Genomic DNA, 18,031 nt, shown 5'->3' on the forward strand with positions numbered 1-18,031 from the left:
TAGGTGGAAGAATACTCGCAAAATTGTGATGCAAAGTAATTGCAATAGCAGTCGAAAAGTGCCAGTCCGCCACTGATACCGAAAGTCACGGTGACGAAGATGTCTTTACGCACAAAGTAACACTGGCTCAGTGTATTTATACCACTTCCGAGATACACAATAAAAATGATATAAAAGAAATACAGGAGTCTGACACTGACTTCCTAACTTTTAACAAAATATAGTAAATCCGCCACTGACGTCCTAACTGAGAATTCAACACTGCAAACCAATCCCTGAATGAGCCACACTTCCTTGAAAGCTCTGGCAGCACTGCTATGAAAGTGCTTACGAATATTTCCTCCTCTAACTTCTCAAAACAAAGCTGACCTCTATTGGCTCACCAGGTCATAAACAGTCATATCTAAACGTAAATAGTTTCTTTCTTCAGAGCTAACAAATAAACATCTGACATGAATGTTCATGAGTTTGTTTGGGTTTCAAAGCCAAGGTCAAACTGCCAGCACTCACAAAGGAAGCACGTGGCTTGTCCCTAAAAATTATAACATTCGGCCAGCTCGGGGTGCTACTTGATGCGAATAATTATAACATTCGGCCGTTAAAGGTTAAGCCAAGTAGAAATGCAGTGTACAGTGCAGGAATGTGTTCTGTAAGTTTGTTGCAGCCCCCTCTTTGTGGTGCTGAAAAATGTATGATATTGAATTTGAGCATGAAATATGTAGTATTTTTATGTTAAAAAATCTTCTCCATTTCTTGACATTATCCATCATCTTGTTTTTATTTAAAACACAACATTTCGAAGACTGGATTCCGTCTTCAGGTAAAACGTACTGAATTGGGCCCAGTCGGTAGAGCTATAAGTTGTATGATTAAACCTGCAAATCAGACAGACAGCTGTGAATCACCAGAAAAATATATTCTCCGAGGGAATTGCCCAAGGTAGGATCAGAGAAATAGAAATTTGAGGATGCCAAATCATTCAGTGGCCCCTAAAGACAGTAACTTTCATGAAGCTGAAGAACCATTTTTCAGTTTGTGTGTACTGAACAACAAAATGGAATGCCAGTTTCGTGTAACTTCATTGAACTCAGAACATGAGAAACAGGAAGAACAGTAACTATCACAAGACAGGAATTCATAGCTAGCAGAGGGCAATGAAGTTGGGTTATGGTGGAAACAGTGAACCTCCAGCAACAATTTTGCGAGCTGTACTACAGCCTGAAGGTCGTGGTTTCGATTGCCAGTGTCATTGGTTTTTTCCAATTGACCTAATCCTTCCAACTATGGGCCTGGGGTTGATTCAGCCTATAACAGAAATGAGTACCAGAAATCTTCCTGGGGGTAAAAGGCGGCTGGTGCATAAGACTGACAACCTCACCACCATCACATTGATGGTAACATGATGGCTGCCCTCAGCATAGAGAACAAGTTGTACAGGTGAAGGATTTGAGGTTCTCACAGCAGTAGTTATGAAGTCTGCTATCTTCTGGGGTATAACACTGTGCAGTCCATTGAAAGTGAACCAAAATGGTGGTTGACTTTCAGTGGACTGCACAGTGTTATATTCTGTAAAGTGTGCATGGTTCGGCAGAAAGCAAAGAAACAGCAACATACTTTAACAAACATGGAAGAAGTAAACTAGATCATGTTTTTAATGTAATACATTATTAATTGTGTATAATTTCGGTATCTACATACATTTTCATTTCCTTGATTTTACATTCAATTTAAATGGTCCCTTCAGAAATGTAAAGCACAGGTTTCACTGTATTATAAAGGCTTCATGAGAATGATTCACTGAGAAAGTAGGCTCATGTGGTAATACTTTAGACTTGTGTTCAGGAGGTAACCAGTTTGAATCTGGGCCAGGACACTGACCACCATGGCTGAGAATGTTATACTTCTTTTGGCTTATTTTGGACTCTATCTGAGAATGTTATAGTTTTCTTCAGTTCCTCCAGGTAATCCATAACTGCTTCCTCCCCAATCCTTTCTCAGTGAAGAGTAATATTTTCTGGGCTGTAACACCACGTAAGCCACAATTGTTTTGGATTAATGTATTGCCTCCATCTTCATGGTCGAAGAATAAGCCAAGCAAGAATGGATCACACTTCTTGGTTTCTCTCTTGGCTTACTCTTTGCCCCTGAAAATGGATATAGTGTATTTCTCTGAAATGTCATTGAACTTAACCAGGCTACATGGCTGTACATCCCAGGAGAGTACTGTTCATAGTCTCTGCTCTGTAAACCTCAAACACAAACTTTGTAATTAATTTTTCACTAATCCTAGCATTTTTTGTTTTTTTTATTGCTAGTGGGGTGGTACTAAGTCCCTTGTACTGCGGCCACTTCTGGCCTATTGTACCAGCCCCAGATGATAGTTGAGGGTGATTGTGGAGCAATTGGTGGAATGAAGATTGGCAGGGGAAACCAAAGTACGTGGAGAAAACCTGCCCCAGTGCCACTTTGTCCACCACAAATCCCACTTGACCAGACCTGGGATCAAACCCGGGCCGCCGCAGTGGGAAGCCAGCAACTAGCCGCTTGAGCTATGGCGCGGTCTCTGCTAACAGTTAGCATTATGTAGTGAGAGCTGCTGATGGGGAGCAGTAGAATAATGTTACTTACGTATGTTGCAGCAAAAGATAGAGATGTTGGACAGCCTGTTGGAAATAGAGATTGCATACACCATGCTGAAAGCAAAGTCTGGTGGGGAAAGCAGTGAGCATCCTCTGGATGCCCACTATGCTAAACTCAACACTCACATTGAAGTGCTAGACAAGGACACAGAAGAATTTGAGCTGTTGAAACAGTATGTTAGCAACACCCATGCAGCGACACACACTCAGTATGAACTGGAAATTGTGGAGGTATGTTTAGTGACTATTCATATTGTGGTCTGGTATGTGGGTACCATCATTTCAGAGGAATATTACGTCCATCTTCAAGCTGAAAGTGAGCCGAATTGGGGAAGTACGTGGAGGTATAGAAGTGAGGAGATGGAATGTCACAGAGGATAGAAGTGGCATATAAGAGCCATTCTTTTTATTCAGTTCTAAGCACTTCCATTTTGTTGAGCTGGAATAGCATAGTCGGTAGAGTGACTGACTACAGGCTGGATGACCATAGAGTCAGAGTTCGAGTCCCAGTAGGGACACAAATTTTCTCTTCTCCATGCCATTCACACTGGCTCTTGGGCCCACCCAGGCTCCTATCCATTGGGCATGGGGGCCTCTTTCCCTGGGGGGTAAAGCAGATGGTGCATGAAGTTGACCATTCACCTACAACTAGTGCCGATATCGAGAAAATCTGGATCTGTACATCCACTCAATGTACATCTTCATGGCATAGTGCTTAGTTAAGCACAGGGACAACTTTACCTGCTTAGCATGCTTAATTAGTCAAGCACAGGAACAACATATTTCAGCCTAATTGGCTGTCATTAAGCTGATGTTACATTCATTTTCCCATTTAACTGTTGTGTGTACATTGGCTAACGTTTACATTAGAAAATATAGGTATTAGTAGTGTGCAGTTGTGCGTGCGTGCAAGAAGCCACGTGTGCACACTTTTGTAAGGCTAAAGTTAGTGTTAATTTTGTAAATATTTTAGTTAATTATGTTGCAGAATGGCTGTGTTCTTGTGTTCATATATCACACATGGGTACTGTTTCTTCAGTGTGGACTGTAAAAGCTGTAGGTTTTTCGTGGGTAGTAGTCGTCAGGTTTATTGTGTATGTATCATGTTCCTACCTCAGCTTTCTGTGTAATTCCTTCCTTTCATATGGATATTCTGGAACACTTTCTCTAATTTTTCGATGTTCAGTATTGTTAAAGGCTGTAGATTTGATTGTCATTTTTATGTGGCAAGCTTATCTCGTCTTGGTTTCCTTTTGTTTTTGTGAAAGGAGTGTGTATTTCTTTTGTTTATCTTATTATATTTAAGCATCCTGTTGCACTCTACACGATAAATGATACAAACTCCGTCCTAAGTGCAAACAATATATATTTATATGTCTTTGATCTTGTTCTTTCTACACTACATGTTTCGGCCTCTATCGGCCATCATCAGGTGTATACTCTTAACGTCGCTGCCACACTGAACCCAGTCTAAAACTTAACATTTAAAAACACAATGTCACATTCTTCGTATTATCAACATCTACACCGTTGATATGTGTCTGGTATGTAGATTATGTTTCACCCGTCGAACCCAATATTCTTGTAGTAGCACTCTAAAAATCTTTAGTTATGATGTTTTTAAAACCTTTTAAAATTTTCTCCAAATTTTAAATTTAAAATTTAAAATTCTTAGGGTTACTCGCCCTATGTCTACGTGCTGGAGCGGCTAGTTCTTGTTTTCACACTGTACAGGTGTTATTTAATGTAGTCTTCTTGTGTGAGTGCCGCTGCTTGTCTGTACTACGTTTTTTGTTTATCTTGTTTGTTAGGATGTTAGTGGAGAGGTCTGTGTGTTATCCAAAATATTTTGACCTAGTAACAAAACAATGACAAACAAAACTATGTAACATCTGCCATCTGGATTTTCAGTTGCAAACAGTGGCGAGTGTGCAGAAGCAACAGTGAGATGGATAAATGAATGTAATAACAGTATGATGATGGCCAGTTAGGCTGAAACATAATAGCAAAATAATATGAAAGACATATAATTAATTATATGCCACTGGATCTTCCACATCTGTTATACAACATGACACGCCAATGCAATATTATAAGAAAAGGCTCAGCCCAGTTAGGCCTTTTGTGAGAAATTTTCCATATATGTAACCTAAAAATTGAAGTGTTGGTGATTTTTGTCATTATGATGAAGTCTGTTATGGTTACACAGTTGAAAGGTGTAATAATGAATAGAAGCACATTTTCTGAATGATGTATCCGCAGACATGCTGAACACAGCTGTTCTTTCTTTGTGGAAGGGTAAACATAATAGAATTTCATTACAGGTTTACTGGTTATAAAAAAGCCATTGGTGCTGTGCGTTTCATTGAGGGATAGCCAGTGAAAGTTTTATTATATGAAGTTTTTGTCTGAAAGTTCCTGGACTAGGTCAGAAAAGAAATGCTGCCTCATCTGCTTCAAAATAGTCTCTTTGGGAACATATACAGCAATCCCATTATTTTTCCCATGCTTCAAAAGCGCCATGGAAGTCATTTTCCTTAATGCTGTCAAGTACTCTTTGCAATTCCCCTTGGATGTCGGACACTGTTTCAAAATGTCGTCCCTTCAGTTTCATTTTCAATTTGGGAAACGAAGTGAAATCACAGGGGGCTAAGTGCGGCAGATAGGTAGGATGGGGAACAATAACCGTGTTGCTGTTAATCACAAACTCTGTGGCTTTCGGGGACGTGTGGGCGGGCGCATTGTGATGAAGGAACCAGTTGTGATTGCGCCAAATTTCCGGTCTTTTTCATTGCACATTTTCTATCAGGCATCTCAGAAGGTCACGATAAAAGTCAGAGTTGACGATAGTGTTAGGAGGAACAAATTCATAGTGAAAAATAACAGTGAGCATGCTCTTTGTTGAACTCTGGACCTGCCACTGTGGGTTCTTCGATTGTGGTGATTGTTGCTTTGTTTCTGGATTATAACTGTAAATCCAACTTTCATCACCCAGTATGATCCTAGGGATAAAAGTTGGGTCCTCAGTAGCCTTCTGTCATAGCTCAAAATGCACGTTTATATGCCACTGCTTTTGCTCGTTTGTCAAGAGTTGGGAGAGCAAACTTCGCGGCAGTGAGCTGCATGTTCAAATTTTCCATTAAGATCACCTGGCAAACTATAACTGATCCCAGTGGTGGCTGCAAGCTCACGGATTGTCCGGCAACGGTCTTCGTGGATAAGTTCTCAAATTCTTTCAACATTTTCTGTTGTTTTGCTGGTGCTTTGTTGCCCTGAATGTTCATCATCTTCAGCTGACACTTGACAAGCCTTGAAATGTGATTACCATGCAAAAATCACTGTCCATACTAAGTATTGTTCTCCAAAAGCCTCACAAAGCATTTCTAAGATTTCGGTAGTGGATTTACCAAGCTCCACACAAAATTTGATGCAGAAACGTTGCTCAGTTTTGCCATCCATCACAGACAAAACGAAACATGAAGTCAAAAAAGCCCTCATATAAAAACAGTGCGTGTTCACAGTGTAATGTCACATGGCAGACTGATGCAGTAGGCTTGCAGGAGTGTAATCTTGGCCTCCCCTCTCATCTTTCTCCAAGGCAGTTACAACAATTACAGTCCGGGAACTTCCAGAACCTCAGAGCCCAGGATTTTGACTTTTTAAAGATATGTGGCAGAAGTGCCATACTTAGGGGTCAAGAGATCTTGGCTTAATTCACCGTTTGCACAAAAAGTTCCAGTCCCTAGCCATTCCTTGCTTACCATCCCGTAACATACTAAACATAAAATTCTGTTATAAAATATGACTACAAGATATCCTTTGTTCTGAAAATTTACTGTTTGGCATCTGTGAGGAAACAAGAGAAGAGAATGGGAATTATTTATATAAATGAATAAATTGCAAAATTTCTCCACTTGTCTGCCTTAATTTTCTTATGCATTACCGATGAGTGGACAAGTTGATTTACTGATCCCTGATTATTCTTACCTATCCAAAAATATTTTGTAACAAGATTCTTTTCATATTTCAAACATTTTATAAGAATTACTGTTTCTTTTAATTTTCCACGGAAAACTCTTATTTTCTTCTTTGTATACTTTTAAAAAGTTTTTCAGAGAATTTAAACTGTTAATTGATGTGCACAAAAAATCAGTCTATCATAAGAAAATATCATGTGATGTATATGCACAAAACAGTCTTCATTTGATAAAGCTAGTATAGAATGATGTTAAAACACAATAATAAGAAAATATATTTGATATTACTTTCTTTCTGTGCAACTATGTCAACCAGCAAACATTCTTAGTATTCCTAGCAAGCATTTCCATGGCAGAATGCAGCAGTTGGAGGTTTAATTTAATAGCACATCCGTTTAGAAATACAAAGAAGTGTTGTGCAAACTTTGGTTAATCCTGTTGCTTGTGTATGTAGATTGAAACATTTGTTATCAGGTGTTCAAGGTGAAGCGCAGTGGAGAAGAGAAAAGATACAAACCTTTCAGAAAGTTACACAACCGGAAATTGCTTTGGCATGGCTCTCGTCTCACCAACTTCGCGGGGATTTTGTCACAGGTATGATTGCCGGAATGCTGTAACTTTACTGGCCCTGCATTAAATTATTGCAGAATCACATGCATAGTCTAGCTGGCCAAACATTTTAAGATTTTTAGGCCTTTAAATCAATTTATGCTGTAAATGGTACAGACTTTGTGCAGCCTTTGGTAGAGTATGTGCGCCACCAAGACAGTGATTGCTACCAGTGGAGCTTGTATTTTTTAAAAAGATAAGTGAGGTAAGGTAAAGCTATCCTTGTAATAGGCCGTGAAGGCCCGTAGGGTTGTGAGATGTCAAGGCTCCCACACTTTCTAGACAGTTGGCTAACAGATGGCAGTGAGGTTAAGTAAAGATATCCCTATAACAGGCTGTGAAGGCCTGTAGGGTTGTGAGATGTCAAAGCTCCCACAGTTTCTAGACATTCAGCTAACAGATGGCAGTGAGGTTAAGTAAAGCTCTCCCTGTAACGGGCCATGGAAGCCTATAGGGTTGTGAGATGTCAAAGCTCCCACAGTTTCTAGACAATCGGCTCACAGATGGCAGTGAAATTAAGTAAAGATATCCCTATAACAGGCTGTGAAGTCCCCTAGGGTTGTGAGATGTCAAAGCTCCCACAGTTTCTAGACATTCAGCTAACAGATGGCAGTGAGGTTAAGTAAAGCTATCCCTGTAACAGGCCATAGAAGCCTATAGGGTTGTGAGATGTTGAGGCTCCCACAGTTTCTAGACACTCAGCTCACAGGTGACGGTGAGGTTGTCAGCCTTACGTGCCAGCCGCCCTTTACCCTATATAAGATTCATGGTACTCATTTTTGTTAGAGGCTGAGTCAAACCCAGGGTCATAGAGCATCTGGAAGGATTAGATCAATTAAAAAATCCTAAAATCTCCTAGAGAATGAACCCACGACCTTCTGGCTTGTAGTATAATTCCTCAACTATGCTAGTGCAGAATATAGTTTTAAAAATATATTTATTTTAATAATTCAGTTGGATGCCCCTGAGGATGGTCTTAGAGGCTGAAGTAATATAGGTTAGATTGATCATTCATTGATTAAATAGTATACTCTATTGGATGGTGTTTCCTGAATAGAAGATCTTATCATGCTTAAGTGGTTGCACTGCGCTGAGCCCTCACTCGGAAAGTAACAGAAGCAAGAAGGTGCACTGGCTGGTATCGAATTATAAATTTGTTTGACATGTTGCAGATTGATTTATGTACATTAATTTCAGGGTTTGCGAATTGCCCCTCCAGAAGCTCCGGCTACAGGTTATATGTTTGGTAAGGGTATCTACTTTGCAGACATGGTCTCTAAGTCTGCTAACTACTGCTGTACTTCTCCGAAGAATCCAGTTGGATTGATGCTGCTGTGTGAGGTAGCTTTAGGAAATATGTAAGTAAACATTATGCACTGTTTTTAGAGTTATGTGAATGGCCGGTGTTGTAACCAGGATATTCATAGGTACAGCAGGTGAAAGTGCTTTACGGAATAAGATGTTGCACACAGGGACCTGGCAGTTTTAGAGTAAGGCAAATTTCATATTTGGATAAGGTGAAGTTTTCAGTCTACAAACAAGAAAATCCATATACAAATCTGACCTGTAGACTGAAACCTTCACCTCGTCCAAATATGAAATTTTGGGAATGTGAAAACAAGCATCCCACCCTGAATGATTCCGAGCACCCATTATCCAGTCAAGTGGTTGTGACATATGTAGATGTTACACGTGTTTCTAACTACTCCATTGTGGATATAATGCCAGTCAACGGTGGTAACTTGTATGCTGTGCTTGCAAGATGTTCTGGCTACTTCAGAGTGTAACAGGAAGTTGATTGCTTGATAGCTGTCCTGGGTTCGAGTTCTTTTGACTAAACATTTTGGCAGGTTCTAGCAAGAAGATGCATGTGATGAGGGGGTATTTTATGAACTGTTACAAGAGAATGAATACAGTGATATTTCAGAGAGTGAAAGTAGTAGTGAAAGTGAAATAATTGTGTGTGTGCGTTTTTCTGTGTTTGTATACGGGTAGAGGCTTTGCGACAAGCTGATCACCTGCCCAAGGAGTCCTACCAAATGTGTTAGATCTAGAAAAACCGAAATGAACGGAGAAGTTCATGGAGGTAGGCCTAGGCCCACTGGGGCTGTAGTGCCAAGGAAAAAAACAATCTAAAGTGGGACAGCAACAGCTGTAATTAAACTGCCATTACGCTGAATCCTATGCATGAGGCTTCAAGCATCTCATATCCACCTCACCTCAGAAGTCATCATTCTCATGCTTTTTCCAGTGTTGTGATATGTAATCATTAAAACATCTGCAGTGCCTGCATCAGACATTATTAAGGGATTTGTATTTGTGGACAGTGGAATTTAGATGTTGCTTTCCTGTTGTAGGTATGAGCGAAAATCAGCTGATTACATAAAGAAATTGCCAAAGGACAAACACAGCACCAAAGGCTTGGGTAGAACTGCGCCAGATCCAAAAGGCAGTGTGTTGCGGGAAGATGGGGTTGAAGTCCCAGCTGGTAAAGGAGTTTCAGTTGGTCATAATGATGTGTCACTCTTGTATAATGAGTATCCTTTCATATAATCATATTCAAATACTTCTTGGAAGGTAGTGTTAAGGGTACAGTGGCTGGTTGATTCCTCTCACATCTGTGGGTTAACAGTTTTTAACAATATGTGGTCCATGCCAAGGCTATGTGACAGACTGAAACATGGCACCTTGTCCTGCTATAAAAATTATCTAAATTAAAATTCACATTCAGTCAGAAAATACACAGTCTAGGTCGAAGGGGAACTGTTCATGCCAAGCGGTATACCCACAAGGTTCTACCCTATCCCCCACTTTATATATATATATATATATAATGGATTTGATCAACACATTGCCAGGGAATAGCTCTGTAAACACAGCCCAACATGCAACAGTAGAGGAAGCTGTGTTCTCCATGTCCATGGTGGTGTCATGACAGTGGATGGTGATCACATTACACGTGTTTTCTGTACACCCAACTGACACACCAATAGGCTGGCTGCATAGCGATCATGTGATATGTGTTCACTATAGGCTCATGTCCATTCCTCAGCTATGTAAGGAAAACAGTTACAAGTGACAAATAAATAGCAGCAGAAGCCCACGAACAAACAAGCAATGCGTAGTTGAAGAAGAACTAGAGGTCGGCCTGTGAAGACTTAACTTGTGATTAGAAGGCTTCATTCATGTGTAGTATTTGGAGTGTGTGATTCACTGAGACTGTTATAATTCACATGTTACAGATGCATGAAGACTAGTGCGGTTAGACGGAGAATATTAGTGTGGAGTGATTGTACATTGTGTAAAGCAGCAGCAGTGTAATAATTAATTGTAGTTAGAACCTGCAGGTTATTAATCCAAGTACCAATCCGAACCCCATGTACTGTCACTGATACATATGACAATATAGACGATGCTCCCCAACCACCTGGTGTCTGTCTAGGTCTCTTTGCTGATGACATCTGTATATATGCAACAGATCACAAAGAGGGTTATGTTCTCAGAAAGCTGCAGCGAGGTCTTGGTGATATTGTGAAATGATGTGACCGCTGGAACATAAAAATCAATGAAGATAAGACTCAGGCCATTTTCTTTTCTCATACCCTTAGGCCCTCTGAGGCTTATCTTACATTGACTGAATGGAATAGCCCCTTCATCAGTTATGTAAAATATCTCAGTGTAATTTTAGATAAGAGGATTACGTGGAGACCGCACATAGAAGTGATAGAAGCCAAGGTCTTCAGAACATAGAGTCTACTTCCTATTCAGAAGTGAGCGTACATGCACTAACATCGAGCAGACCTCTATAAACCACTGATTAGATTAGTAGTGACTTATGCTGTCCCTCTGTGTGAATTTGCAGCACCTGCAAAACAAAGTTGCAGCACCATTGAAGTTTTCCAAGGTCCACACAGGTCCACAACTTGCACGCGGCTTTCAACCTTTGATATGTATATGATTTGATAACAAAATTGTGCAGGCAACAAGCAGAGGTCGTACAAAATCATGAGAATGTCCATGTTTGCAGCATAGGACAAGGGAAAGCCAGACATACAAAATATATTGAGGCTTAAACTTGGTGCCCATCGAGCTCATGACCGTTTAACTTACTAAGCTGCTGTTGTAGCATGAGCTAAATGAGATAGCCATGATTTGCTTTGCAAAGCCTGGCGTGACAGAGGGATTGTATATAGTGTAAAGGAAGGATTTTCAATAACATGCTGCATGTGTGATACGTACACTTGACGAAAGGCCAGCGTATTCATAAGAGACAAACCCATCCTCTCGTCAGAGAACATGTTACTCAGGGACTATGACTGCAAGAGTTCAGTTTAAAAAGAACTCTGGTCATGGGCCTGAAGAGGTTTGGCTCCAAGTCAACCTGACTGGCAGTAAACTGCCAGTCATAAGGTAACTCTGACTCTGGTTAGTCAGACATGGCCTGGAAGCTAAGAACGTGAGCACATTAGGAGGTGAAACAGTTGCCAGCCGGTAACAACCTGAACAGAGGAGGACACTGTTGCAATCCATTACCAAGCAACGACCGGTAAAGACAACAGATTTAGAAGTAGATTGTGTGAATTAGCGATATCTCTAGGCTCTTAAATCATGACACTATTTTATAAGTATTGAGGTTTTCATGGCAGTTGTCAAATTGCAATTTCCTGGGTTGTGTAGTCATGTAGGCAGATTGAAACCCTGAAGATGGACGCAGCAGTCAGTACCCACCTGCAAGATTCTGTGGTGTTACAGTCCAAGTATATTATATTTTAATGTGAGAACCATGGAAAATTTGACTTAAACCTAAAATATCACTTCAGTATAACTTTTAGTGAGTTTGTCTTTAATGAGCTGATTGAATTTAAATTAAATGTGAAATTAAGGACAACAAAATAGTAAAGGGGACATAAGGGAGGGTTTGATGATAATAGGTTGAAACATGTAGCCATGGCCTGTTGCAGGGATGACTTTACCTTTTTTATTATGAGCAACATTGGTCGTGTGGTGATAGTACATTATAGTTCAAAGAGAAGTCCACAGTATCACTCGAAAATAACATTTTTGTGCAACTGATGATGTTGGTAATGTGACAGGCAAACATATAATGAGGTCAGACAGCCACTCAGCTTTATGTTAGTGGTTATATATAAATTTTTAACGGGCTGCTGAAATATTGTTAAATGAATTAAAGAGGATGGAGTTGGAGGTGATGCAAAAATAAGTTCTCAGCTTTAGTACTTTCTTTATATATCAGATTTCTTGTTTACTTTGTTTATTTCAGTTTCTTGGCAATGTTTCCTTAACCTGTTTCCCAGGTACATTGTATATGATGTGGGTCAGGTGAACATCCAGTATTTACTGAAAATGAAGTTCCATTACAATTACTGAGTTCAGTATCTGACTGTAAGACTGGCTTCTTGTTTTTATGAAGAATTGTGGCATTTTGTTAACACGGTGCATGACTGAAATTATTACTGTTTGTTTCCATATAGCTTTCTACATGCACATACAGTATATTTAGCTAAGGAAATAAATTAATGCTTTGTGAGAAGTCATTTATAGTTCTGCTCGGATACTTCATGATACCAGAGATCAGACCGGGAAATAGTTCAAGAAGTTTGTAGTAACAGGTGTGCTCTTTATAGTTAATTTGAATAAAATCACAGTAATTTGTGTTACTCAAGGGAAATGCATGTGATATAGTTTTTGCATTTATCATTTGATTGTGAAACCTCATTAAATATTATAATTCACAAATAATGTAAGGAACATCTTTAATTTTCTGTCAGTTTGTGCAAATGTTCTTCGTGCTTTAACTACAGTTCTGTATGGTTATCATTTGCTCAGAGCTAATAGCATGAATTATAACCTATCCATCACAGTTAACCCTTCAGTCAGTACATTTAAACACCTCAGTTTTCTGCATTTTAAACAATTATTTAATACAGGGGACTCAGATATGCAGCCCGCCAGTTAATTTTATTGTTCTAGATTGCTGCTAGCCTCAGTGCAGAGTAATATATTAAACTTTTTATCACGTATATTTTTTGGTCAAGAGCCAACAAGGTTAAAGAAGTCATGCTGCCCTCTCGTCTTTGTTATCCATAGCCGTTATATGGAGGACAGAGCCTCTGGAACCCTGTGCTCTGTGGCTGGTAACTGCTGCCCAGGAGTTGGGCACTTCCCAGGGTTTTGCTTTTGGAGGACAGTAAACCAAAATGGTCCTTATATGGTCATTGTTCAGTCATGGTATTAGTGCAAAGAAACTATTGTATATACGTAAAAACTAATCTTTAAAAACCCTCAGAAATGTGTTAATTCACCCCAGGAACTTCAGGATCACCGCTGCCCATAAATTGAAGTAAATCTAAATTTCAAGTCAAAACTATTTGTATCATGCCTAAAATGTAACAGTACAAATTTACCGTGTAAGATCTGCTTTACAAAGCATTGTTCACCAGGTTTGTAGCTTATGTCTTTTGGAGCTTGGTGGTATTTTGGTGATTGTAACCATTGCATACAGTTGTCAGATCTTATCTCTTCCATAAATAAATTTGGCTATCAAGTGTATCTTGCAACATGTGTGTGATATGTATTTTATTTTGTGATGTCTGTCAGAAATGACGAAGAGGAAATTCAAGAATGCGGGTCATGAATTTCATGAAAAATGGGAAAATGCTCGTATTTAGTGTAATGCATGATAAAATTTTTTGCATCAAGGAGGTATATAGTTTGTGCCAACATTACAAAACTTTGCACAAAGTTTGATGTTTAGAAATGAAGCTAAGAGAAGACAAATTACAGAATATTAAATCAGGAATACAGCAGGAGCAAAATATATTTCCTGTTGCCACTAAATCAAATGAGAGCAGTTCATGGAAGTTTTGGTATTTCACAAATTATTGCAGAGAAATCAGAAGCATTTGCAGATGGTGAGTATGTGAATGAATAGGTTTTTAAAGCAATCAGTCTTCCTACAAACAGAGTAGCTGATAATTTGAATGGTTTGACAGAAGATATACAGTGTCAGCTCAAATAAAATCATAAGAATTCTGTGGTATATTCAGTTGCAACTGATGAGAGCAGATGGTACAGATTGTACAGTTTGTGGTTTTCAAGCTGTCAGTGAGGACTTCCAATTAGTCACACTCTTAGATTTGGTCCCTATGAAAGGGACTGCAGGTGCTGATGATATGTTTTCTGAACTGGTGACACTCTTTAGTAAATATAAATTGTCTTGCAGGGAAAAATGATTGGGTTTATTGGTGTCAAGAATCTGGCTATGACTGACAAAAGTAACAATGTTGCTGCAAAATTAAAAAAAAAAAACGGCAATTTGAGATAGTAATTTCTTTAGTGTTCTTTGTATTCTTCCTAAAAAATTTTAAAATACTTACCTAATGGATACTGTTGTTAAAACTGGATTTTTATTCATGCAAGTGCCCTTCACAATCGTGAATTTGTATCATTATTTAGGTAAATAGAAGTGAACAAGGTGAAATAATTTACTGCACAAACATGGGGTACGACAGTTTTGCAGCAGGTCTCTTAATTATTGAACGAGATCAAAGTATTCGTTGAAAAGATGAACAAAAGAGAATAGCTGGATGATGAAAGATGGATAATTGATCTGTTGTTTTGGTGTGGATGTGACAGTCTGCTTAAATGCTCTTTAACAGAGAGCTGCAAGGGAAAGATGAAGTCATTACAGAGATGTCTGACAGCATCAAGGCTTTTAAAGTTACATACATTTCAGGTGTGGGAAGATCAATTAAAGGAGCATAACTTTATTCACTTTCTGCACCAGAAGTCACTAGAAACTATATCCCTGATAGTGTTCAAGAATGTTGAGCATTTTCTGCTGCAAGAGGAGCTCAAATGATTCCAGGAACCTCGAAATTATGGAACTGGGATTTATGTTGTTGCATGCTTTTTCCTTTGCAGGTGGACATTGAGAAGGTTTAAGGAAAATTTGCAAATGGAATTAATTTCAATTGCAGTACTAACCCGAACAGGACCGCAGGATTTATATTCATGTTTGCTGTAACAAAAATTTCCTATGTAAGATTAGTTGTGATCTTTGGCAGCAAATGCATGTAAGAGCAACAGTGATATTAAAAGTCGATCTGGATTGACAGATGGACACATGAAATCCGTTTTATCTCATCCAGGTTAAAAAACCTCAGCTTGCCAAAATGATATCAAGTCTCCAGTCAATGTACATGGCGTAGTGTAATACTATTTATAATGTACAGTAGAACATTGAAGCTCGTGATGCAAGGGTCGGTCTAGGCCAGTGGTTCCCAACCTGGGGTCCGCGGGATAGTTTATCATGTTTCTTACACTTGGGATATTTGCAATGTATATCTCTGGCTCTTTGAGGCCCATGGTTGAAGTAAAATTTAAGGGGACGGTTGGTACCGTTACTTCTCCCCTTTGTAAAGCAGAGGTGAATGTCAAACGATTTGTGTAGCTTTTTCCAAGGACATTTTCTTTTGGTCGGCCCGTTTCATCTCAGAACAGTGTTTCAGGGTGGACTGCTGACCTTCTTACCTGCTGTCTGACCATTCTCCCCCTCCACCCCCACCAAATCCATCCCTCTTTGGTTGGGACTATTGACCACGTTTCTTATTCATTTCAGTGGCAGAGTGAACAACCTGTGTGTCTTTAGTTTTTGTGCAGTGGATTTTTATAATATTATACAAGTGTTTTCTTCTCGGTTTAATATTCAGTTTTTCTGCTCTTGTTCAAATAATTGAGTTCACAACGAAACTTATGATTTTCAGTTTGTTTACGATCTTATTTAGATATGGATCGGTAGTTAAAGTGCGGATCGTTGATTAGGTGAGTGTTAAATTCATAATATTAGGCCTAATTGATATGTTCATGATCTTCCGAATAAGCTCCATTTATAACAGTAGTTTATTGTCATAAATGACACATTTAGTGTTGTAAAATTGTAAGTTATTGTTTCGCCTTTATTATATGTAAAATATAAAAAATTTCCGTTTTGGGTTTTATGGGGGCCATGGTCAATTAACATTCGGTACAGGGGATCCGCGGCATGATAAAGGTTGGGAAACACTGGTCTAGGATGTTCCCTTACACATTCATTCTTAATATTTGCAGCATAAAATCTAATAATTTTTCCTTAATTTCTTGAAAGTGTAACCGCTAATGATAATTAGGCCCAATTATAATGTAACAAAGTTTAATTTAAACTATGTAGTTTGTCTTGTTTCTCTTGTAACAAAGGAGATAGGGAAGCGGTAGCCTTCTTGCACTGAGAAGGTGCCGTAGGCCCATTCATGCTGTAAATGCACATGTTGCTACATCCGCCCACTTCTGGAAATTTGTAGTTTTGAGCAAAGTGGTGTCGCTTTTGAAATGTCGATTTTATAACTTTTAAAAACGTCTGCTATAAACCCACACTTTAGGTATTATAAATGAAGCTGCTATCAAAAGTACTATTGGGATATAAGGTCCAAAATCGCCCAGCACCAGCAGTTGATTGGGATATGTAAATTTTAGAACCCTCCTGTATTTTAAACTTAGCCAGTATAGAAGGATTAGATTATGTAACTTTTCTGGTCGCTGTTGCACCTCAGTGGGTCCTTGATTTAGAAACGTTCAATTTTACAAAGGGCAGTGTCTAACCTTTATCGGGCACAGTCACAAACTCTCCATTTAAATTCTAAATTAGAATTACATAATCATTTAGACATGCAAGGCCCTGGGTAAGCTTGGTACCATTCGGTCCAGAACCTTTTTCTCTTCTCATCTGCTGTACAAACACATAAAAATTAGAATATACAAAACTATAATTTTGCCTGTGGTTCTGTATGGGTGTGAAACTTGGTCTCTGATATTAAGGGAGGAACATAGATTGAGGGTGTTGAGAATATTTGGACGGAAAAGAGATTAAGTGAAAGGAGGAATGCATATAGGATATTGGTGGGGAAGGCCTAGGCGTAGGTGAGTGGAGTGTATTAAAACGGATCTTAGACAAATAGCCCGGCACAGTCTCTCCCCTCGAGCGCGTCTGCATTCAGTGCGCATGTCCCCCCACCCCCCTTCTAACTCTTTCTTCCGTACTTCTCAATGGCCAACGTACTGAAACTCAATATAGGCCACAGACAACACGCATACCGGCTCACTAGCCTCCTGCCCTACACTATAAAATTAATTCTTCATAGGAGCGGTTTGCACAGCCCAATAAGGGCGATAATAAGAAACTAAGATGCTACATTTTTGACTGAACTTCGTTGCTTTCTATGAGGTTTTTGTCTCGAGTGGTCAGGTTTTACTCCACAGATGGCGCCATCCTTAGATACTACATGTCTTCACAAAATTGTTTCCATTTCAATGCATTGCTGCTCATGTACCTGCTTCTGTTAGCTAGGTTTGTAGCAAAAATTTCTACCTCCTTCTCTACCCTAGTTCCACTCATGTGCGTGTTTTATCACATTTTTAGTTTCATATTTTCCTGTTAACTAGCGCTGAAACAGCTTGGCCTGAAGTGTTTAATTAACTGCGTGATGTTCGAAATAATTACTTGTTTTTGCCTTGTATTTTGCTCTCAAATTTGAGTGAATGCAAGATTTTTTTTGTGTTTGGTACTATGGGCCCATTAGTGCTAAATAAACTACGATGAAGTATCCCGTTTTCATATGTACTAATTATTTTTAAACAAATTTCTGCAAACGTCGAACGTGAACGATTACTAAACGGGTAGGTTTTGATGTGGTGGCAAGCGTGAGCTGCCCTGACCATATTGAAATGACCGTTGTCGCAGCGCGTTTGATG

The 18,031-nt window shown here is 39.2% G+C and overlaps 1 protein-coding gene across 2 annotated transcripts in view; it reads left to right on the top strand.

Moving 5' to 3' along the window:
* Positions 1–13,805, top strand: part of LOC111871117 (poly [ADP-ribose] polymerase) — a 37,830-nt gene extending 24,025 nt beyond the window's left edge. For both annotated transcript variants that reach the window (XM_023863950.2, XM_023863951.2), the window contains exons 15-19: positions 2,640–2,870; positions 7,091–7,210; positions 8,423–8,583; positions 9,583–9,762; positions 12,541–13,805. In XM_023863950.2, the coding sequence (XP_023719718.1) occupies positions 2,640–2,870; positions 7,091–7,210; positions 8,423–8,583; positions 9,583–9,762; positions 12,541–12,613 (765 nt within the window). In that variant the 3' untranslated portion in view covers positions 12,614–13,805. The remainder of the gene's footprint in view (positions 1–2,639; positions 2,871–7,090; positions 7,211–8,422; positions 8,584–9,582; positions 9,763–12,540) is intronic.
* The last annotated feature ends 4,226 nt before the right edge of the window (positions 13,806–18,031 follow it).

Source organism: Cryptotermes secundus, unplaced genomic scaffold (assembly GCF_002891405.2).
Source record: "Cryptotermes secundus unplaced genomic scaffold, Csec_1.0 scaffold250, whole genome shotgun sequence".
Classification (NCBI taxonomy): Eukaryota; Metazoa; Arthropoda; class Insecta; order Blattodea; family Kalotermitidae; genus Cryptotermes; species Cryptotermes secundus.